At 32.6% G+C, this 24543-nt stretch overlaps 1 protein-coding gene across 1 annotated transcript in view; it reads right to left on the reverse strand.

Annotated features, from left to right (window-relative positions):
* Window positions 1-666: 666 nt before the first annotated feature.
* The window catches only part of LOC134851877 (galanin receptor 2a-like), a gene marked incomplete in the record, with an annotated part of 66385 nt that continues 42508 nt past the window's right edge, over window positions 667-24543 (reverse strand). The window contains 2 exon segments of the mRNA XM_063868151.1: window positions 667-1366; window positions 7009-7215. Coding sequence (XP_063724221.1) covers window positions 1019-1366; window positions 7009-7215 — 555 coding nt within the window.

Genomic DNA, 24543 nt, shown 5'->3' on the forward strand with positions numbered 1-24543 from the left:
TTAAACAACTTGAGTTCATTACCATAGTCGGTATAATTTCTGATTCTTGTAAATTTGTAAAACAGGCTCTGAGAAAATCCGGTAAAACTAAGAAATTTCGACAAATTCACAAAAAACCCTGAAGCCAGCATCCTCGCAAAAAAAGATCCGCCTAAAAGTACAAGCAGGTTGTTTTCTGTTCTCGGGGCTCCTGACTGTTCTTCAACTAGCCGCGAAAAAAATCGAAAAATAAAGAATTCTTTAAAAAAAGTTTTTTGATTAATTTTGATCTTTGATTGTTTTTCCTCAAAAAAATAATTAGCAAGCTTTAAAAACTTGAGTCGTCTAATGAAATAAAACAATTAATTCGGTAGCCTGAAATCAATCTGGAACCTTTGGGTGCGGGATAAATTGCCGAGCTTTTCACAGTTTACGCTCACGCTTCATCATCAGAGATACACTTTTACCGATCACAATTTAACTACAAGGTCATGGCAGCTTGGCATTTTTTAAGCCACCATAGGTTTACTGAAAATCATCGTTTTTCTCTTTTGATTTTTATTGCGGAAATTTTGTTGAAAACTATAATGTCGATTGCTGAAATTATTCTGAACCAAAACACCACCTAAGTGTAAAATTACTCAGAAAAACGTCGGTAGAAAATTGTTTTTTTTTTTAAATCAGAAATATTATTTATAATTCGTCAGTAGCCAAGGAAACTTGGTTTATCTTTTCATATAAAAAATAACAATTAAATATTTTTTCAAAATCAAAAAGTTTTTGACTCGAAATCAAGAAAATTGACCAGCATGGCTGGAAGGGAATTGAATTTAAGTATTAAGCACCAGGGAAAACACATCTTCACAAAAGTAATATTTATCCACATTTATAGCTCCATATAATACTAAGAGAGCAACATCAATTATTATCATAATTTCCAAAGTTTACTTTAAATATATATCAAAAAGCACACATCAAATAACGAAAAAACACCAACAATACATTGTTTTGATCAAAAGTTTGCAATTTCAACTTTTTATTAAACAGCCGATACTTCAAAATTGTTTCTGATTCTAGATGGAGAGTTTTTACCCTTAGCGTTCAAACCCTGTGAATCGTTTTCAATTTCAACTTCCGCTTTATCGTCTTTGTTTTTTGCAGAAGGACTAACATCGATCGACACTCTTTTTCCTTTTTTCGTTTTCTCCCCCTCACTCTGTTGGTTATTCATTGTGTGTTCACGTGTTTCGGGTGGGGGGTTTTTGGCGGCAGTGGCTAAAGTTGCGTTCGACTGTCGTTTCTTGTATGACACCAGGGACCCGCCGGAGCTTTTCTTATTCAGTTGTATGGCTCCCGCTGACGCTTGTGTCTGGGTCGCATCTTCATTCTAAATCAATACTTCAAGCTGTTTTTTAGTCTCTTTTCATTAAAAAAAAAGATTAATAAACAAAATTTGGTAATTGTCAACTTGCCATTGATTATAATTTTCAACACATGCCAAAGTTTATCGTTTTTTTTGACAAAAAAAATTCATTGACCAAGACTCAAAACTACAAGCAAAATCGCAAACGTAATTACTTGCAAGCAATTAGAGAAAAACAGTTGCACATAACTTTATGGTAAATTAATTATGAAGACATAAAATCAAAGAATAATTTTGAATGAAACTCTCCTATCGTAATATCTTCAAATTTTGAACCTAATCTGCCTCCAACTTCTTATTACGATTTCCATTTCATGCCCAAATTTATGTTTAAACTGATTGTTAATGTTAAAAGATTATCTAATCATTGCATTGAAATTTAATTATTGCTTTTAGTTTAATTTTTGGAAATGGTTTGGAATTTTTTTTCAAAAAAAAAAATGAAATAGTCAAGAAAACTCAAGAAGAGTCACTAATTCAAGTTCATCATTGATATAATCTTCATTGCCACGAATTCAGGTCTTTTTGATTGGGTCTTTTGATTAGGATAAACTTAGATCCCAATAATTAGCAAAAAACTGTGAACGAGCAAAATTTTGTTCGCACAGTTTTATCACAATTGGTACAGAGCTGAGTCACTTATGAAAGACTCCAATGTTGCATTATTTCGAAACTTATAGTGTTTGAGAGTGATTTTACGATAAGTTAAGTTTTTAAAATATGGCAAGTCATACTTTTTCTCTTTTTTTTTCAAATTATTTCTGACTTATAAAAATAAGTCAAAAGTAATTGGAAACAAACAAGAAAAAATAAGGACCAACAACTGGCCATTTGATGTCTATGTGAACATGTATTTTAAAATTTGGTAGAGCCAATCATGCTTTCTTGATTTCCTTATAATTTTTATTCTAGAAAGTGGCTTTAAAAAATGTTTCATAATCGCAAAGCTGTGAATGTTTTTCCATCTCTTAATTAACTTGCCTCGAATAGCTCGGATGAAAAAACTAGAATAGCTCGGATGGATGTTTGCAAATCAAAGGGTTATTTGAAAACTTCTTGGCTTTCTATCATCATAGGTGCACCAGCATACTATAGCCTTTACAGTAGAAAAGGCTGTTAAAGGATGTAATTTAGCCTTTATTATGTTTTGGGGCGGAAATTTGGACTGCGGGGTGGATTTTTTTGTTATTGGAGAGGGTTTCTATGTAGGGTAAAAACCATTCTCTTCCTCAAACGTTTTTTGCTCAGAAAAATAATTATAGTGCATTCAAACACATTGAACACGTAAATTTCCCCTACTTTAATTTAACTCCACCTATTTTATTTTGAATAAAAACATCTCGAAAAATCTTAACTTTTAAGGTACCCCAATCTTAAAAACTAATTGAGTACCAAAACCAATCACCAAGCAAATTAAAAAGCCGTTTTGTACTTAGAATTAAACCATAGAAAAAAGTAAAATTGAAGAGACTTTCAATTAATAAGCTCATATGAACGTCGTTATCGTTGTTTCTTCTATGAATTTTAATTTTAACTTGTCTCCACCTGTTTGACATAAGTTTTTGCGTACTCTCAGTTCGAATTGTTCCAACCATTGAAACTGGAATCGAACTTCGTATTCAGGTGTGTTTCATTTTTTTTCAGGTATCACAAATAATCATTGCAATGGGTCAGTGATGTATCATTTTGAAGGCTTTTCAGCCGTGATTTAAACAACATAAACAAATTCTCAAAAATTTCTGAAGATTGAGAAAAACCCGATTAATGTTTTCGAGTGATGATGTACAGTGCTGATTTAAATCAACCGGACAAAACGCGTTAAACTTGAAATTTAAAACCCGTTTTTCTTAAATTGGGTTGAGTTTAGGTGAAAACTTATGAATTCAAAACTTGCTTAAAATTTTAGCAGAATTAATATGGTGTAATTTGTTTTGCGAAATTCGGGCCCAAAATTTTACCCCAAAAATGGATCATTTTGGCTTTTCTTAGTTGATCGAAAATTACGCCGAAAATGCCCAGTCGATCACAGACATAATTATATCAAAGGGAGCCTCTTACGTAGCCAAACAAACTTTATAAAGGGTATAATCTCCAAAATGTTGTATAAGTTAATTTATTTTTGTTTGATAGACAAAAAAGGTCGATTTTACTATTTAAAATACCAACTTTTTATTTAAAAACAATTTTTAAACAATTTCCAAATTTCTTTTGGAGAAAATACCTTCCATAAAGTTTTTTGGGCTACGTAAGAGGCTCCCTTTGATATAATTATGTCTGTGATCGACTGGGTATTTTCGGCGTAATTTTTGATCAACTAAGAAAAGCCAAAATGATCCATTTTTGGGGTAAAATTTTGGGCCCGAATTTCGCAAAACAAATTACACCATATTAATTCTGCTGAAATTTTAAGCAAGTTTTGAATTCATAAGTTTTCACCTAAACTCAACCCAATTTAAGAAAAACGGGTTTTAAATTTCAAGTTTAACGCGTTTTGTCCGGTTAATTTAAATCAGCACTGTATTTTTGAGCCAATAAAGTGAGCGAGCAGGCTTTTTTTGTTTTTTTTTGTCAAGGAAATCAATCACCCTCAAATAATCATCGAATTGACCTGAGTGTTATGTCATTTTAAAACCCTTTCAGCCCTGCTATGAAAGATTTTGAATAAAATTTCGAAAAAATTTCCGTGTCGAAAAAAACTGATTTTTGAGTTTTAGTTCAATTTTCAGCGAGTAAAGCGTGCGAGCAGGCTTATTTGTGTCCGAGAATCCGCGAAGCTCTCAAAAAATTTTTCGCGGAATAAAAAACTACTTTAGAAAAAAATAAAAAACTGTTTTCAAAGTATAAACTCTTTATTGAAGTAACAAGTTTATGTGCAAGGATCATCAAGTTTAGGAAGCAGCAACATTTACAAAACCTCAAAAAAGGGTTAATTTCGGAAAAAATAATTGAAAGATGCTTTTTGACCTATAATACCTTAATTTTGTAGGTTGAACAGTTTTTATAAAATTACAATTTCTAGACATTTGATCATGTTTTTGCGATTTTTTGTTTCACTTTTTCTGTTTGATAGTGGAGTTTTTCTTTTTGTTTAACAGAAGCTGAACTAAAGTTTTGAAAAAAAAACAAACAGCGAAGAATCAAATTTAAGCGTGAATGAGTTTCAAGACTCTCTATATAAGTTTTCACCACCACCACGCTCATTACTAAGAATAATGATGATAGTTTAGGTAAGGATAAAAATCATGAGCTTAAACTCTTTGCATATCAAATTCCATGTTATGAGAAATTGAAACTCTTTACCAGCAAATTGGTATCAAAGTGCAAAAATGCTGTAAGCGTGCTGCCACTTTTCACACTAATTTCATCTTGTATCAAGGCGTTTTTTTACTAACAGTAGTAAATCAAAAAAATCGGATACTAACACTATTTGGTAAAAAAGCAAAATTGGACAAAAAACTGTGCATTAGTACTTTCAGAGGCGGATTTTTTGTTAAAATTTTTCATAAACTGCCCGAAAATGGCTTTTTTCTACTTGATTTTAAAAAAATTTGTCTGCGAGGCAAAATTTTTGAAAAAAATAGGGTCATTATAGTGTTCTGGGAGTGCTCGGAAAATCAAATTGGTCGATAAAATTTTTCCGCCCCTGCTTCACTCAAAAGAATTTTAGCCAAAAATTAGAGTGAATTGTTGTTCCTCGAATTGCTTTGTTTCCATTTACCTTAACCTTTTTTTAAGTGAATGGTTGAAAAAGCCAATAACAGGTAATGAAGTTTAGTTAAAAACCTTTTTGACGGTCATCGCGAAAACATCATGTGAAATTTAAAATGATATTGTGAATTGGAAAGATAACAATGAACTTATTCGGAGCATATATTAAATTTCTGTCCTAATTTTGTTGTATTATTTTATTGTTCAGAAAAACTGTTGCTACTCATTTTTGACAACATTATTATTTCACTGAATAATGATTTTCATAGTAACTCAATTATATGACAGCTGATGTGGTTTGTTTAGAAAAATGGGTACACAAAAAGACTTTTAATGGCTACTCGGGGAAAATTCGATCAATTTAATTGTTTCTTTTTATTGTTAATTGAAAGCTTAAAAAACTCGTACCTTCTTTTTCAAAAATTAAAAGTTCTATTGTAAAATTGTTGTTTGATAAAAGCATCTTCTTGAAGAGTGAAATTTTGCAAAACAAAGAATAACGCAAATGCAAGTCTCGTATATGATCAGTTGTCAATCAGTTTCGTCAAGGGCTAATCTAAGATTTTCCCGAGAGATGAAACGGAGGGCCGTAGAGAGGAGCGCCGGGAAGGGGGGCAGGGGGGTTGGGGTTGGTTGTCCAAATGGAATTCCGGATTATGCATCGCTTGAGAAAATCTAAATTGCTGTTTCTAAAATATCACTAAGTGGAACATCTTAAAGTGATACTTATTAAAAATATCTTTTCTCTATCATTGAACTAAAAGTTTGAATTAAAGTTGGTCAATTAGAAAACAATTAAACACAGCAAACAGACATAGAGGCAACGAGCGCTCAACAAGAGTCAATGAACGCAAGGAAATAGAAAAAAATACAGACTTGTTTTCGAAATTTCGAAGAAAAAAATAGATGACTTTTAAGCTCTTATTTCGCTGAAAAATCTGAAATTGAAATGCGAAAAGTCAAAACCGAGCTTGAACGAATTCTAAGATTTTTCTGAAAAAAAAAACAAAAAAATCATCTTACAATAGTTTTCACTACGTTCATTGACTCTGAAAAATGCACATTCGAATCGCATATGATAAAAAATTATCTGAAGAACCAAAAGAATCAAAACAGTCCGAAATGGTATAAGAGAAACAAGTATACAAGAAAATTACCACAGAAAACAAGGACCGAATGCCGGCGGAGCTTTTCTAGCCAACCCGATCAAATTTTAGAAGTTAAAGATTTTTTAAAATCATAAAATTGAGATTCAGTCAATTTTGGTCAATTTAATAGAGATAATTTGTTTGAAAATTTAGGCGCCCTCGGTCCTTGTGCAATAGCGCCCGATTAGTTTACCTTAAGCTAGTGACAGGCTACAAAAATAACAAAAAATAAAACTCATTTACTTGCATTAATCTTTGACAACCTTCATTGTTCGGGGGTAACTATGTGTACTAATACAACCAGGAGGACTTTATAACCAGATACAACCAAACTAATTTTTCGAGCTCCAGAGGCTCGAATCCCTATGAACAACCTCATTGTAGGGGGCTTGGGGGTTAGTTATTTATGGATTTAAACTAAACTTTTTAATTTAAACTGTTAAGTATTACTTACCAACTTAGTGTGAATTTTGGGGGAAATAAAAGAAACTGACTATGTTTAGACTGGCTTAGAATAGCTTTTCATAGACCCTCTGCAAATGATATCCAAAAAAACTGCGTAAGTATCTTCGTTATTCAGGGGGACAACAGAGGTTTTCTCGATGAGCTGAGCAGCTCGTATGTAGTTCCTTTCCCCTGTGGATAAAAACATCTTAATCTTAGATCGCAGAAAGCACAATTGGAAAAAAAGAGAGAAAAAAAGTGAAAAAAAGGAGTGAAAAAAAAGTGAAAAAAATATCGATTTGGCACCTGGGCGGGGTTGTTATTTTGCATGGTGATGAACTTGAAGGGGAGTGTCTGGAGGAGCGACAGTCTGAATCTGTCTGAGGAGAAGCAGTAGACGAGGGGGTTGCAGCAGGAGTTGAAGTACAGCATCACGTGGGCCATACTCCCGAACATGTACACACCCGCGTGACATAATTTCCAGTGCTTCGTGTCTTGCAGGTAGAAACTTATCTGCAAAACAACACACAATAATTAACCAATCTTGCTAATTAATAATTAACCCATCTTGGCAATTCATAGGCAACTAACTCATCTTGGTAATTATTAAATAACGCGAAATAAGTCCATCATGTGAATTGATAACTAACTCATTTTGGTAAAGTTAAGCTTATTAATTTTTGCTTAGTAGAACTTTTGGCGTTCTTCCATGATGGTTTTTTGAATGTAATTGTTTTTGTAAATTAAGGGCGAATTTTTCCCCTTATAAAATTGAATTTTTAAATTGTAACAAATAAATTTTGCCTGTAATTGTCATTTGATTGTTTTAGTCTCAATACAATTAACGTAAAGCTAATTTTGAAGCCCATGTGTGATTCTGGAACCTCTATATGGGTTTTTTGTTTTTATCAAAAAAACTTTTTGTTTTACAAACCTGAGTTTGTTTAAGTATATAATACTCTAATCCTCTTTTCAATGATGAGCTCCGTTTAGCTATTTGGATAAGTTTCTGAGAGTAATACCAATTATACCAGACAATACCAGATATTGTGTCTGCCTTAGAAAACGGTCATTTTTGAAATGAATTCTATGCTTAAAAAATGTTTATATTAAAAGTTACTAAACAAAGTTGTTTTTGTCGAAAAGGTTTGACTGACAGGAGTTTTCGTGACTTTGAGTTTTTTGCTCTTACTATATATAGTGAACTTGTAGTGTAGTGAGGATTTTGTGAGTTTTTAAGAAAACGTTTGGAGACCAAATTGTCTAGAGAACTCTCCAAAGTTATTTCTAATCAAAGGTGGCTGGCCGCTGCCCACAATGAGCGCCCATGGATTTTAATCGATTATAACGAATTTCCGAGACAAAAATAATCCATTATAATCTACTACAGATGTAAAACTCAGACCACGAAATCAATTATAACGTCATTGAAACCAATAGTTAAGCTGAAAACTTGTTTTTTTTTCAAAAATAATTGATTATGATCCATTAGTTTTGGCACTGATATTAAATTTTTTTTTCAAGATAATCAATTGAAATAGATTTTTTTAAATTTAAAACCAAAATAAATGATTATAATCTAATATATTCTGTCTATAGAATATTTAGAACTAATATTTAGAATAAATATTTAGAACTAAATTCGATCCTTTTGCTGAAATTTTGCGTATAGTGTGCAAAAACTTGTATGCCATGCCTTTCACAGTTATAACAAAAAAGCAAAAAGATTTAAAAAAAACGAATATAATCATCAGACCATATACCCATGTTTCCCCCTTCCCCCACCAATTTTCCACCCCAACCCCGCAGTATAAGAGGTGGCGTTCAACCAATTACCCATTAGTTCAACTTTTAAATAAAATAGAAAAATATATAAATTAATATAAACTACAAAATAAAAAATGTAAGAAAAAAAGAAAAATATACAAAATGAAATCTTTATAAACTATAATAGATACTATGAAACGTAATACGCAGCAACTGCAATAGGCTATTTTTCCTTTTCCCCCCACCGGCAAATTTTTATTTTTGAAGTTACCCACACTGACAGAAATGGTTTCCGGTCGATTTAAATTGATTTTAAATCGATTTTAAAACGATCCAAATCGATTAACCATGTACATTTTACGAACTTAAATGGATTTTAAATCGATTTAAATCGATCTTCTTGAAAATTTTAAATCGATTTAAGTGTCTAAAAGATCGATTCAAATCGATTTTGATGGATTTTCCGACTCACTAAAATCCATCCGAATCTCACTTAAATCCATCAGAATCTCACTTAAATCCATTTTAAATCAATTTAAATCGATCTTTATGAAAATTTTAAATCGATTTAAGTGTCTGAAAAATCGACCTAAATCCATTTCGATGATTTTCCGACACACTAAAATAGATTTTTTTTGCTAACAAGTCGAAAAAAACATAGACTATGAAAAAATGTTGGAATTTTTTATTCTCGATTTTTAAATGTAAACACTCGTGCCAGAAGTTATAGAATTCAATAAAATTATCCACATGAATCAGTTTCAAGCACGAAAAAAGGCAATGAAATTATAGAAAATTTTGTAAAACTGATTTTGCAAAATCCTATGTAACAAACAAGAAAAAGGTCAGAATAAATTAAAATTTGATCTCGTTAATATGCAATTATATCATAGAAAGATATGATAATGAATCAGATTTTGGGCAAAACTTATAAAACGAATCAAGAATAGGGTCAATATAAATCAGTTTTTGAACTCAAAATATGCAAGAAAATCAAAGAATTTTATTGATATTTGGGTCTTTTTATTTGGTCTTTTTATGCTACAATACGCTATGGATGTAAAATGAAAAATTTCTCAAACAAAAAAAATCGATTTAAATCGATTTAAATCCGTTTTAATCCCCTTAAAATTAAAAACAAAATCAGACTGGAAAAACGCATTTAAATTGATTTAAAATCGATTTGGATCACATTTTTTAGCTGGGTTTTAAGATCAATTTAAATCGATTTTAAATCGATCCAAATCAATCTTCATCTTTTTTGTTTTATCTTCGTACTTTTTCCATACTAAAATTGATCTAAAATTAATCAACGTACTGTTTTCATACTAAAATTGATCTAAATTTAATCAACGTACTTTTTTCATACTAAAATCGATCCTAATCCATTTTTGTCAGTGCGGGTACTGTTCGCTTCTTCCGATTTTCATGAAAACTGACATGAAGACTAATTAGGCCATGACAAACATATTTGTTCTTCATAATTAACCTTGTAAAACCACTCGTTAGAGCATAAAATTCATGTTTGAGTGAGGTGGGGGGAAAAAGGAAAAAGAGCCCTGCAATAAACAGGAAATGAGATAAATATTTTGTAAAATTGTAAATTTAATCACTAAACAATTATGATCCATGGTCGTTCGGTGCCGCGGCTCTTTTTCCTTCCCCCCACCTCACACGAACTTCAATATATTTTTGTAACGAGAGGTTTTACGAGGTGCAAAAATCACAGAATGTTATCCTTCAGGACAATTATTCAATTAGGAGACTTAGAAAAGAAGATAAATTTAAAAATAGTTCAAAGAATTTTTAAGTTAAGTTCTCATGTTTTTTTTTAAATTTCTTGTTGCAGATTTAATTTAAGCGATATCAAAACATTTACGAGATTAAAACGTGAGTTATCCAGCTTACGAAAACCCGGGTCGAGATCCCGCTCAAAAACCGCTCAAGATATGAGCGGTTTGAGCGGTTTTTCAGCAAGATTTGAGCGGTTTGAGCGGTTTGGGCGGTTTGGACGGTTTTTTTGGAAAAACCGCTCAAACCGCTCAAATATTGCTTGAAAAACCGCTCAAAAACCGCTCATTTCTTGCGGTGATTTTTGAACGGTTTTTCAAGCAAGATTTGAGCGGTTTTTAAGCGGTTTTTGAGCGGTCTTATAAAGAAAACCGATTAAAACCAACAAAAAGGCCTCGAAAGGTAATGTTACCCCGGGTTAACCTCCATAAACCGAAATTGCTTATCTTACATTTCCCCACCCCGAAAATGCTTATCATTTAATTGCCTGCATCAAATTCATGGAAAAATGCTATTCATACCATTTTCATACAATTTCAAATCTTGCGAGGTTTTTGAGCGGTTTTTTTTAGATAAAACCGTTCAAAAACCGCTCAAACCGCTCATTTTGAAGCAAGATTTTGAGCGTAATTTTCTAAAAAAACCGCTCAAACCGCTCAAATCTTGCTTCAAATTAGGTGAAAAATCTCGACTCGGGAAACCAATTATAGAAGACATGTCAGTTAAATGAAGAAAAGCAGGGTCAAAAACAGTTAATTTCGGTTTCATGACTCTTGTTTCTTCAATTTTAACGACTGTCTACGAATCTTTGATGAATCGAATCCATTTCACAACAACACTTTCTTTATCATGGTACGTGATGGAAAATTCCGAAGAATTTGAAATATTTCTGATGACTTTTTGTCAAAAAAGATCAAGTGTTCAAAATTTTTCAAAGTTAAGAATTTGTTTTTTTTCAGATTTTTCCCACACGCTTTTTCAAGTGCAAATTGATGGTGGTTGCGTTTTTTTGGTAGTTTTTGGATCTTTTAGGTTATCAAAGTTCAATTTGACATAAACTGGGGTTGGATTCATGGGCACTTCAGTTACGCGTTAGGAAGCGCGATAATTCGCAACAAAGGGCAACTCGAAAACTTTAAGGAGAGCGAAAACTCTAAAAATTTGTAATTCTGTTCAAAACGTGGCACTGTCAAATAGGAATGGTTTGCATGCGACCTTCCATTGAGTCCTGAAGGGTATTTTTTTGCGTGAATCAGTGCTTGCAGCTTATCTAGATTGTTGCTTAAATTTAAATTTTGTTGAATAATTGAAATTTTATTGCAAGTTCTGGCTTCAGATGTTGTTTGCCGCGAATTGTTGTTATTTCGTTCGAAAAAAGTGAGAACTTAAATTTTTTTTACAAGTTTATTCCCAAAATGGCTGAATTGGTAATTTTTAGACCATTATAGCGTCATCAAAAGTTTGCAATGTTTGGATCTTTTTTTTTAAAAAAAAAAAAACAGGTTCATAATAACTGAAAGTTCCAACCAGCAATTAACGAATAAAAGTGGCAACCAAAAATTTAATTTTCAGCTGGAAGGTTGAACATTTTCTGCTGACGAGGTATTGATATTGCATCGACCGGGTGTTCTAAGATTGTTTCGCTAAAAATTGCTCTTATTTTCACAAAGCGATTGTCGATAGGCATTACGCGTGTGTTGTTAGCTTGCAAAAATTGTTCAAGATATGCGTTCAGTCTATAAAAAATCTATTAGCCTACTGTGCAATTAGTAGTAAAAGCCATTGATACCACGATAAGGAATTTTTTAAATCGAGTACTTTTGACATTCTATTTGAATTTTTACTACTTTTTTCGCTTTTAAATGAGTCTCGGCCATTTACGGATTTTTTTTCTTTTTGTGAAACACATATTAGCCCAGCCCACTGTTCTGTTGGTTGCAAAATCACTTGGTACCACGACGAGGGATTTTTTATTTCGTGTATTTTTCTTTAGATGTTGTTTAATAATTGTCTGTGCTATTTTTGAAAATTTAATGAACTTTTTTACTGACTTCAAACAGATAGACCACTTGAAGAAAAAACCTCAATCAATGGCATACGCTCTTACTTTCCCCCCAAAATATTTTCTTAGCAGCATAAATTTTTAACGTCCCAATTTCACCAAAAACTCAGAGCAATCAAAATTTTGCGTCATACTATTCTCTGAAGACGTTAGATGACATTTGAGTCCCGCTACTTTATTATAAAAAGTATGCGCATTAAGGTAATTGAATTAACCCGAGCGCCGGTCGAGTCTGTGTTAATTTGTGTAAATAGAAACAGCGAACCCTTGGAACAGTTAAGACCTCCCATCCTCTCCTTAAAAACCCCAAAGGACGGACCCTATGAATGATGCGAATTGATTGCACCCCGCAACTACCAATAACTCAAATGAAATCAACAAATATCTTAAATTTAATGAGTGTAGCCACCCGTATTTAACCCATACATTCGCGTTTGAAATTTCCTCTGGGCTTGAACAGGCATTGAGAAAATGCAGGTCAATTATCAGCTACTGATATATCTACACCTCGGACTTTTTAATTTCTGCTCTGAGAAAGAAACAAAAATCTTCAACCTAAATTAGCAAAAAAAGCCCTTTTTTGTTTTTTGGATATTGTTCCAACTTCCGAAAAAAACTACAGAATATTTGGACACAGTGCGTTTTTTTGCTTCAGACAAATTTTCTATGAGCTAGAAAAAACAATTTGAATAGAATTTCATGATACCATCCAAAAATCCAAAAAAATTTGAAACAAATCTTAAGTTCCGTTTCAAAAAATTTTTTTCTTTCACATGTGGTTGTTGTTCGTAACGTTAGGCGGGATTAAGTCAAAATAAAAAAGATAAAAACACGTTATAATCCAGTCGAGGTATGATTTTACGCCTTTTTATCATGAATTTCTTGTTGATATTATTGATCTCGTGATACAGCTAGATAGCAGTACAAATATTGCATAGGCTTATCAATTACCTACCGAACAATATATTTAGGTTAAAATGGTTTCGAGAACTTCTTGTCACTTAACATCAGATTATCGACAAAATAGGTTCAGTTTTTCTATTTGAAGTTTTTCTGAAACTTGTTTAAGCCAGGCGGTGGTGGCTTGGTGGTGAATCTTTTCTTTCAGATCCAGCCCATTGACGCACGTCTCAAAAACATTATAGACAACAATAGAAACTTAAAAAGTCTATTGCTAACTGAACAAAAGTCAAGTCTCAACTAAATAATTTAAAACCAATTCCCAAAAAGACAATTTGAATTACCTTACCAAATAGATTCATTCAGCTAATTATTCATTCAGCTAATTAGCCTTTGTATGTTTAGGTAATAATTCACATGTCCCAGGTAGACAAGCATTTTGGGTAAAAAATGATACGTACACCATTATAAGAACTCTCAATCTCGCTCTCTCTCATCTCCTGTGAGATACTTAGGATTTGGTACGGTAACTGTACCCCAACACTCCTCACTGTCCCCCTTCTAGTTCTCTCGTCACTCATTTATAAACTCATGTTGCCTTTAGAGAATTAGTACGGGACACTATTCAAAGCTATACAAATTGCAGGAATAATATGTTCCTGAGACCGTTTGTCAACTTCTCAGCTTAGACATTTTCAAACATGCAATGATGCTCAGAAGTTCTTCCCAATTATTTTCATGACACTTAATTTTCAGCACACTTTCAAACTGATAGATGTAAAAAATGCTAAATGTCATCAACATAGCGTATGAGCAATTAACTTCCTAGAAATTTGCAAAAATGCACCACGGTTTTTTTCTTTTGAGATTTTGTCAAACTTTTTCATTTATCGATACGAATTCAGAGAACTCTAAGCATTCTTATAATTTTTAGGACTCCGAATTGATAATACGAAAAGTATTTTTCCGCTCGTTTTAGTCACAATTCATACATCTTGCAATAATGTAAATTGAGCATCGAATTCAAAAGCTCGCTAAGTTGATAACATCAGCAAACTAAAATTTTGAGGGCTTGATAACAATAAAAATCAAACTACATTTTAAAAAACACAAAAAAGTTAAAGATGCAAACATTTGCTCAAAATATTTTCAAAAACTGTTTTTCTTTGTTAAGTTATCCAGAACTATTTTCGAAGCTAACGTTTAAAAGTTGAGCCTCAATTACAATCTAGTCGTCAGCTTCGCTTGAATTACCGTATAGAATGATTGAATCAATTATTCAATCAATTGGTCCCGTTTGGCTGTAAGAGTAAAAGTCTAAAAACTAACCTTCATGTTTTTTTCTTTTTCTTGGCACGCCAGAAATATAAATTACAACTGAAATTAATTAGAGGAGAAAATCAACAGCAGGCTCGGATTTTAGGAGGGGTCGAATTCTCAACAAAAATTACAAAAAATTTGTCTATCTTTGATTTAGGTCGATTATATTGATTTTCTGAGTAATCAACAAGATCCTATTTAAACACTATCATCGTTGCGTATACAAAATTGTCCCATACAAAACAGTCCTATACAAGTCCTTCTAAAATCATTCGAAATGTTTGAACTTGATATTTTAGCTCCGACAGAATTGATTTAATATTTGAGATATCAATGAGCGTTTTAATTAAAGATCAACGATTCAAAAACGCAACGAAAAATAGCTCAAAATCCTTGGCCTCATGGTTTACTGGCTAATGCCTTAGATTCAAACTCTAAAGGTCAGAAAATTAAATCTCCGGAGTATTAAATTTTTTTCCAAATTTGCAATGAAAAAAAAATTAAGTATATTTGATATCGGGTTTATTTAGTATACAAAAATTTGACACAAGCTCAAAAATTTGATCGAGTTATAAAAACCACACTGTTTATATTTTAATCAGTTTGCCGTTTAAAAAAACAAAAGAAAAGATTTGAACTTGGGTTATTGATTTTGCTGCTAGGCAATAATGAATAAAAATAATAATTGAAAACAAACAAATTGAATTTTGTTAATTTAGTTTTAAAACTACAGTTCCTCATATAATTCAGGATATCGATGAGTTGATCAGGCTTTATTATAGTTAGTGATCAAGTTTCTAGTTGAGTTTTCAATATTTAATCTTTTTGGGTCTGACTACTTCTTTTTCAAAAAAATTTCTCTGTTTTTTTGTTTGACCATGAACATGTCCATGAGTTTCGGAAATGAACGGTATTTGCTGGTGACTAATTTCACAAAATGGATTTTGCTTTCTTAACATATCTGGTTTTTGTCTTTCTTGAGAAGTCAGTCTACAAATATATGTAGCCTCAAAATAATTGATTATCGATTGGCTTTCTTCAATTGCAACACCTTGAAGAAACACAAAGCTGTGGGGACGTTTTCTAGGGGCAGAAATATTTTTGAGAGAAGTATTAGAATCAAATCACAAAACTTAAAGTCCTCGTTGTGATAGTCGCCAGGCGCTTTGACTAATGTAGAGGAAACAATATTGATTTTCAGCGCTCTGATGGCTAGCTGCTAGCAAAATGAATTAACGCGTTTGGGGACTCGTCGTATATGGGGAAAAATTGGAAAAATTTTGAGTCGTATATGGAGTTAGAAAAACCGACTAGCTTGCTTCAATAGCGATTTTGTTGAAACCGGCCACCTTGTATGCGTGCCGCTTAAACTGCTGCTATTAGCGCAGTGGTGTTCTCATGATGGAGAGACCGAATGGTGGAAAATTGTCAACCTATCAAAATCATTAGATGCTTGTATAGGCTAAAGGGCTTTTGCATAAAACCAAAGTCATTCTTAACAGAAAAGAAATCATAGCAGCACAGCATAAGTTTGCTGTACAGTTTGTGCTGACTTACAATATTTTTTATTTTTTTTGTTCATTTTTTGAAATCGGTTTATGATTTTTTCAATACCCGACCTCAAATTTGCAGTACTTCAAATGTCATGTTTTTTTTTCAAATTTTTTAATCGGTCAATATTAGCTCAATCCCCAGAGTGAATAACTTTCTGTTGGAAAATGGTCTGAATAAAAATACACCCTCTATGTGTCTTCGAAAGTCGAAGCAGTAAGCTAAGATAATAAAATAAAACAGGGTTTAAAATTCGAATAAAAAATATCAATGTAAAGGCGTTCAACAGTACCGAAATGTTATAATACAGTACCAAAATAAAACTAAAATGTTTGTTTGGGTTTGCACTGAGACGTTGTTTTGGCATTTGAGTTTGAATTTCGTGGAACGAAGAGATTTGGTTTCAAACTTAGAAGATCTCATCATAAAACTACGACCTTGGCTGTGAAATTAAAGTACGTAATTAGTTTGAATTTTTGTTTGAGTGAAGCTGTTAGGGAAGGCATTAAAGCTCAAAATAAATTGTTTACAACGCTGGAGCTTAAAATTTACAATAAGCTCTCGAAGTACAACCCCAGTCGATGTACCCAATTTACCGCCTATGCGACCCATCGCGACCTGAAATGTCGCGACCATTGCTGCTTAAAATGGTTATGTTGCGATCACGTAATTCAAAATGGGTATTGTTTCACAAAAACTAAAAATTTTGTACGACTTTGAACGACCCAAATCATGTATACACGACTTATATTGCGACGTTGCGCGACTTATGTCATGACAAAATTTTGAATATGAAATGCCATGTTTAAATTTTGCGCGAGTTGTGCGTCGCGACTTGTTCGACTCATTTCGCAAAATTGCGAGATCCAAAGCTCTTCAGCACATTTTAAACCGAATAGAAACTTCGTCATGTAAATCTTTTCTATTTTGTTTTGAATATGCCTCAGAAATACCGCTATGAACTATAACAAAAATAACCGCTTTTGACTGTTTTGATATACGGATGAGTTGTTAGAGTGCAGTATCTGATAATTTAGTGAAGCTAGAGGGTTCATACTATATCTTTAATCAACTACATAGGAGATTATTCTCATGATGAAGGGACCAAATATATTAAAGCTTTCAGGAAATCAAATTAGATTAGAAAAACCGAAACAAAATTTTATTCGCTGAATGCTTTAATGAACTATTTTGAGATGGTTGCGATGAATTTCTGAGTGATTAAAAGAAACAGTTAATGGCTTTTTTGCTTTTTTCTAACCGCCAAAAAGTATAAAATACAAAATTAGACAAGACTGCTTGTATCAGGGTGAAGCCCTGAATGTTCCGACTGCCTTTTAACATTAAAAAACTACATGAAATAAAATAAAATGAAAACTTTTTTTTTCTAAAATTTGAATTTTTAAATAAAAATCATCCCCCCACACGCCAGATAAAACACAAAAGGATAGATTTTGCTCGTTGTATCAATTCAGTTATGGCAAATAGGCTTCTTTCAACCAATTTGGAACGACTTTTAAGACAGATTAACTCTCCGCTTACGCGTTAATAGCGCGAAAAATATGGCAATAATTAAACTCCCATGACTTTACAAAAAATGATCACAGGTGAAATGTCCTTTCAAATTTGAGCTCAGATTTTTAACTTTTTCGTGGAAAATGTTTGTTTTGTGAACTACAAAATTCGTTTTGCGGTTGAAAAAAAAAACAAAAAAATTATGGGGAAAAACTTTAATTGTCGCCACCAAAAAATGCTAATCATGCAATTTCCTCTAATGGAAATTGAATAATTAGCTTTTTTTGACAATTTTTTAAAATACATTGATTTTTATGTCCAAAGAAGAAAAAAGTGCTTTAAAAAATCGATGACACCATTTCATCAAAATGTTTGAAATTTGTTTGATTAGTATTTTTTGTAGATTTTGGGTCTGAAATGTATGATTTGCATTTTCGGTCTATGGAGGTCAACCCGGGCTGCTACCCGTTGCTGAAAGCATGCTGCGTTGCCCTAATTAGTGGTGACCACCGCAGTCGCGATGACATATTGAAAAGCTTGCCGACCGAGGGCTGGATTTTTTACAAAAATTAAAGCCTGCATTATTCACACTACAATTCCCACTTTCTATCACACTACAGAAATAAAGGTTAAAAAAATGTTATCAAAAATGTGTACTTCATCAAACTTAAATCAACAATCGGCTAATTTGGAACAGGATAATTGATTTTTGTCTTGTTTCTGAAATTTTAACGTCATCTTATTACTCAATTGAATCGTAACTTCGGATGTTTTACATAGGGGATGTTTGACATATCGGCTAATTGCCCTTTTCCAATCAAACTTAATCTGACAAGTGAAAAATAATCGAAAACAGCTGAATTCAATAACTAAAAAGATAAGAACGAAAAACGGCTGTTAGGTTTCAGTAGCATTAGTAAAATTTTAAAAAATTAAGAGAGAGAAAAAATGTTATCAAAGTTTTTGTTCCGACTTTCGATACGAAAGTAACTGAATATTTGCGCTCGGTGTGGGTTTTTTTCTTCAGACAAATTTCGACTTTTTAACTAGCCATTTTTGACAGTTTTTTATATCATTCAAAAGGTATTGTTGTGAGCTTAAATTTGTAAAGATATTTTGCCTGTGATCATTTTTCGTGAAGTTATGGGGGTTTAAAGATTGACATTTTGGCCAATTTGGGACAATTAACGCGCGATATATTTCGCGCTATTAACGCGTAAGCGAGATTTAATCCGTCCTAGAAATCCTTTAAATTTGATATTATTACTGCTCCATAAACCTTAATAGGTAGTCGGAACCTTCAGAGCTTCGCCCTGATACGAGCAGTTTTGTTGTTGTTCCGACTTTCGATACGAAAGTAACGAAATATTTGTGCTCGGGGTGGGTTTTTTTTCTTCAGACAAGTTTCGACTTTAGCGGAGATTTAATTCGTCTTGGAAATTGTTCCAAATTGTTTGAAAGAAGCTTTTTTGCCATAACTGATATGTTACAAGGAGCGATATCTTTTCTTTTCTACTTTATATGGCGTGTGGGGAATGATTTTCATGAAAAATTCAAGCTTTTGAAAAAAAAATCATTTTTTTATTATATTTAGCTTTTTTATGTTATTACTGCTCCATAGACCTTAAAATGCAGTCGGATCATTCAGGGCTTCGACCTGATACGAGTAGTCTTGTTCAGATTAAATCACAGATATTGCTTTATTTTGTCAACATCTAATGCGTTTTCCCGTCATTGAGATTGTGTTTCGACGAAATGAGAGTTCCTGATAAGTCAGCATTGAAAAAAGCCATTTCGGAAATAATCGTCGAATAATTTGACATTATCGATGGAGTGTTATCTTAATCTGATTTGAATGAGAGGTGGTTCTTTTCACCATCAATCACTGTCAGAAAAAAAGATAATTGATGAAGTTTTGAGTTTAAACTATAAAAGCGTCATTAGATAATCAGAATGTTGGTTTGGTGTACGATAAAGTTAAACCGAAACGGTTTTCAGCTCATAAAAGTTTTAAAATTTCTACTTAATTTTGAATTTAGTTTTGGCCAAATCGTACTTCAAATTTTCAAATTATAAAAGGAATGCGATTGCAGGTTGTAAAAAAATGTGCAGCCCTTTTTCGTTTTTTGTCCATTTAGTTTATGTCTTTTGAGAGGTAGGAGGTTGGGGTGTTTATACTTATTTTTTTTCAAGGTTCAATTTAGATCCGTTTAGTCAAAATGGTTGCAAATGACTTTCCACTTATGATGTCAATCAATTCAAAAGGGGGAAAATTTATGCAAAACTGCATTAAATTTTTTAAAAAGGATCAAAATTGAACCCCCAAAATCCGTATTAATCGAGAAAATAAGGAAATGGAACAAAATTCAGCCATCTGCTGCTATCAGTTTTGAAATAATGACATATACTTTACTTTTGGCCATTTTTTTCAGTCAAAAAGTAACTAACGTACTTTGAAACATTTTTGTAATTTGCTGAAAACTGCATTTCACTCATACTTTAATATAAATATCCGCCTTTTCCCGCAATTTAAAATAATTTACCTAAATTTCTGCCTTATTTGAATCACGTCCAAAGCAGCTAATCAGTCTGAGCGAAAGAAAAAAAATCGAAAATTAGAAACCGATCTATAAACAATTTTCATTTAATATATTTGCTCCTCTAATACGCATCTGAATCAGTTTTTGGTTTTTGTGAATTTTTGTTTGAAAGCCGTGTTAATGAGGCTGAAAAAAGAAAAATTAACAAAAGACCCTTTTTTGTCAAAAACTAATTAAATATGTGGAGGAAGATTTCAAAGAAAAATCTGACTGCTAAGATTTTTTTCTTCTTCATCTTCTCAGACGAACCCCTTATAATTAGCCTTTTTTCCTTGAAATTATTGAGCTTTTTTTGTATTTTTTTTTGGCTTTTAGTCCATGTTCAGGTTATAACCAATTGGTTAAAGGTTCAAAAACAAAGCTCGTTTTTAATTTAAGACGCCAAATTGAGAAAAGATTATTAATCTGCGTAACCGAATCAAAAAACAGACTAAAAATGAAGTCTCATTGAAATTACGAGACGCAATTGAAATTCATTCATGAATTTCATAATTCTTCTAAGTGTCGCCTTCATTTCAAAGCCGGAAATGCACGCTTGATTGACGACAGCTATGAAATCACTCTTCCATTTTTATTGCATCTTTTACCAGCGCAATAAATTATTTGTGGCTTAAAAATTTTTACTAAAAAGCGTTTACGATAAGAGTTTTAGAAAGCTTTCCGCCGCCTATTTTTCTCGCTGATCATTGGAACAAAAAAACCTGGCGGATCAATTGACCTATTGCGCTTTATCCCCCCAAGTGAGAATGGGGGGGGGGGGAGATTGCTCAATTGATTCAACCTGGCTGTTGGTAACACGAAAAAAAAACGCCAGCAGGAAATAATTATTAGACGTTTTTTTTCTTCAAAAAGTCATTATTTACAAATGTTGAAAGCTTACAATGAAGCATATGTTGTCACTTGAAGTTATATTGAACATCAATTTCAGAAAAAAAATCAGCAGAGGGGGAACTATTACTATAATAGTAGCTGAAACTTTTTAATCATAGTTTTCAAAGCAATTAGAAAAAAAAGTGACTTAAAAACTTTAAACTGTTCTAATTTTTTTTTGCTATTTTCCTTTTCGGAGTTGATCAAGAACCATGGTTGTCTTTGTTTCACAGTTGCGGTTAAATACGTTTTGTCACGTTATTGAACTCGTAAGATTTTCATTTGAGCGATATGCAATTTTCTGTTGGTTTCTAAAGTTGAGAAGATTCCCGCACTGAGTAAAGCGAAAAAAATTCATTATTGTTCCGATTTTTGATACTTGTACAGACAAAATAATCGATTATTGTTCCGACTTTCGATATTTGTGCTTGGGGTGGGTTTTTTTTTCTTCAGACAAATTTCGACTAATTTTTCTTCAGACAAATTTCTTTTTAACTAGCAATTTTTGAAAGAATTTTTAAAAATATAGTTGTCTTGAACTTAAATTTGCAAAGATAATTTACCTGTGATCATTTTTCGTGAAGTTTTGGGGGCTTAAAGATTGCCATTTTGGCCAATTTGCGACAATTAACGCGCGATAAATTTCGCGCTATTAACAAGTAAGCGTAGATTTAATCCGTCATAGAAATTGTTGCAAATTGGTTAAAAGAAGCTTATTTGCCATAATTGATTTAGTACTAGAAGCGAAATTTATCAGTTTGTACCTAATATGGCGTGTGGGGGATGATTTTCACAAAAAATCTCAACTTTTTTTAGAATTTTTTTTCATTTTTTTTTTACATTTAGTTTTTTCATATTATTACTGCTTCATAGACTTTAAAAGGCTTTCGGAACATTGAGTGCTTTGCCTGGATACGAGCAGTCTTGTATTAGAATAATAATCGTACTTTTAGCAAAATTAGAATTAATTTCAAGCGCTAACTTTAATGTTTAAAACATTTATAATCCGTTATAATGATAACTTTTCGGTGATAATTTAATAACTTATAATCAATTATAATTGAATAAAACTTTTCCGAAAATCTCTTATGATCTCTATAATCTTTTATAATCTATTGTAATCTATTATAATCTATTATAATAGATTATAATCCCTTTTTGTATCAAAATATTATTTTACTAGAAAAATGAAATTTAAAGGATTATAAATTAGCTATTCTGCATGAAAACACAGTAAAATCAGGTCGAAGAAAGAAATCAGTAAGCCAGGAGCGGATATGAGATTTTCTCGACGGGTGGAGGCGGAACTTCAAAAAATTTCCGAAAAATTTTATCGATCTTTTTTTAGGTCGACCTAAATGGTTTTCCGAGCTCTTCCAAACAATTCAAAAGAGCCTGTTTTAGCCAAATTTTGTGCGCCGTAGGCAAACTTTCGAACAAAAAGGCCAAAAACGGTTTTTTGGTCATTTTTAGGAAAAATTTCCCCAAAAAATTGCCTTTTTTTGGCGCGTGCTCCCCCTCAAAGTTAATTTTTATATCGCCAAAGGCCATAGGGTCAGTCACCAAATATGGATATTTCAAAACACTACAAAGGGTAACCCTTTGGGTAGGCAGGAGATCGAATCCCCGATAAAAGGCGTCTACCCCCTAAATCCGTCCATGCAGTAGGGAAGTAAACAGTAAACAGTAAACAGTAAGAAAAGAAACCAATTGACAAGCACACACATTACGAGGCCAAACTGTGCACTGGATGGGCGCACAATTTCGTATCTGTATGTTCTTAGATTACATAGACAAACCTTTAAATAAGTTTCAAAATGTCAGTGGATTCCACTCACAACACTTCCGTGGATTCCGCGTACAAATAACGCGTACAAGTAAATTTTGTCAAATAAGTTACATTATTTTGTTACATTATAAGCAAATGTAAGCGGATTCCGCAAACTACAAGTGGATTCAGAATTTTGTTTATCACTGAACTTGCATCGGAACAATTAAAAAGTAGAGCTGGAATTCTTATCGATAGCAATGCGGAAATTAAAGGCAAGGACTTACCCATTGTCAGCGGAATCCACGAACAAATCTCAAAACATTTGTTAACTAAATCGGTTGATGTCATCTTTTAGTATTTTGGAAACACAACACCGAATAAGTTCAATATTGGGAGTCATTGGGTTGAGAGAGAATGGAAATAGAACACACAGCGTATCGCCAAATTATGTTAGTTTTTGGGATTGTCTTTACCCCAAATACTGATTTTGAAAGCTTAACGCAGATTAAATTCAATATTTGTAGTCATTGGCTTGACAGTGTTTGGAAACACAACGCACAGCATATCGCCGAATTATTTGGGATTGCATCAGTATTTGGGATCGAAGTTCAGATCGAAGTAGGTCAGTATTCGGGATCGAAGCTCAGTAGGTCAAATTTTGTGATCGAAGTTGAGATCGAAGTTGACAGGATTTGAGATCGAAGTTGAGTTGACAAGAAATGAGACCAAACGTTTAGTATTTCAACTGGTAGTTGATCAATGAAGTAATTGAGATTGATTTTTCTGGTGACCAGTAATTAAAAGATATAATTTTAAACGCTATACTACACGTATACATATATGTAAACGGAATCCGCAAACAAAATGCGGATTCCACTTACACGTTGCGGATTCTCTTAAACGTTGCACCTATTTTCGAAGCGGTTTTTAGCGGTACAGTCTTCTAGGTATTTGTTTGTGTAATCCAAAATAGCAAAGAAGATTAAATAAAAGTAACAAAGTTGCGGATTCCGCGACAAATCTGATTTTGGCCTGTTGCGGAATCCGCTTACAATGCACAGAATGCACAGTTTGGCATCATAATGCAAAACGAAACAAAAATAAAATGAAATGAAGCGATTACGTTTTTTGAATAAAAATGGATTATAATCGATTAAAATGGATTATATTCAACACAATTTCAGAAACAATTTTTTCAAAAAATAATCGATTATAATTGATTATAGTCGATTATATTGGGTTTTTTTGTTTCGAAAAAATTTTAAAATTATAATCCATTTTTAATCAAGTATAATTTTATTATTTTAATTTATGGAGACTGACAATAAAAAACAATTATAACCTATTCTTTTCTCTGTTTACTGAGTGCGGGTTATTTCTGGATGTCGTGAAAGTTCCACTAGAGTCATTATTTCAACATGACCAATATTTTTTACGCTTCTCTGCTGAAACTCTATGTACCATGTCAGTCAGCTCTAAGATTGAAATTTAAATTTACAGTATTTTTTTTGCGAAACAGTTTTTTTCTAAATCACATGTGGCACATTTGTAACAACGCAAAGCTCAATTTGCAAAAATGTGAATATTATTGTGAACAGTCATTTCAGCCCCAGTTGTTTCAGTCTTAGACACTTCCGCCCCAATAACACAGTCAATCTTGTCCCAGTCATTTCTGCCCCAAAAGCAGTCATTTC

Source organism: Symsagittifera roscoffensis, chromosome 7, assembly GCF_963678635.1.
Source record: "Symsagittifera roscoffensis chromosome 7, txSymRosc1.1, whole genome shotgun sequence".
Lineage (NCBI taxonomy): Eukaryota > Metazoa > Xenacoelomorpha > Acoela > Convolutidae > Symsagittifera > Symsagittifera roscoffensis.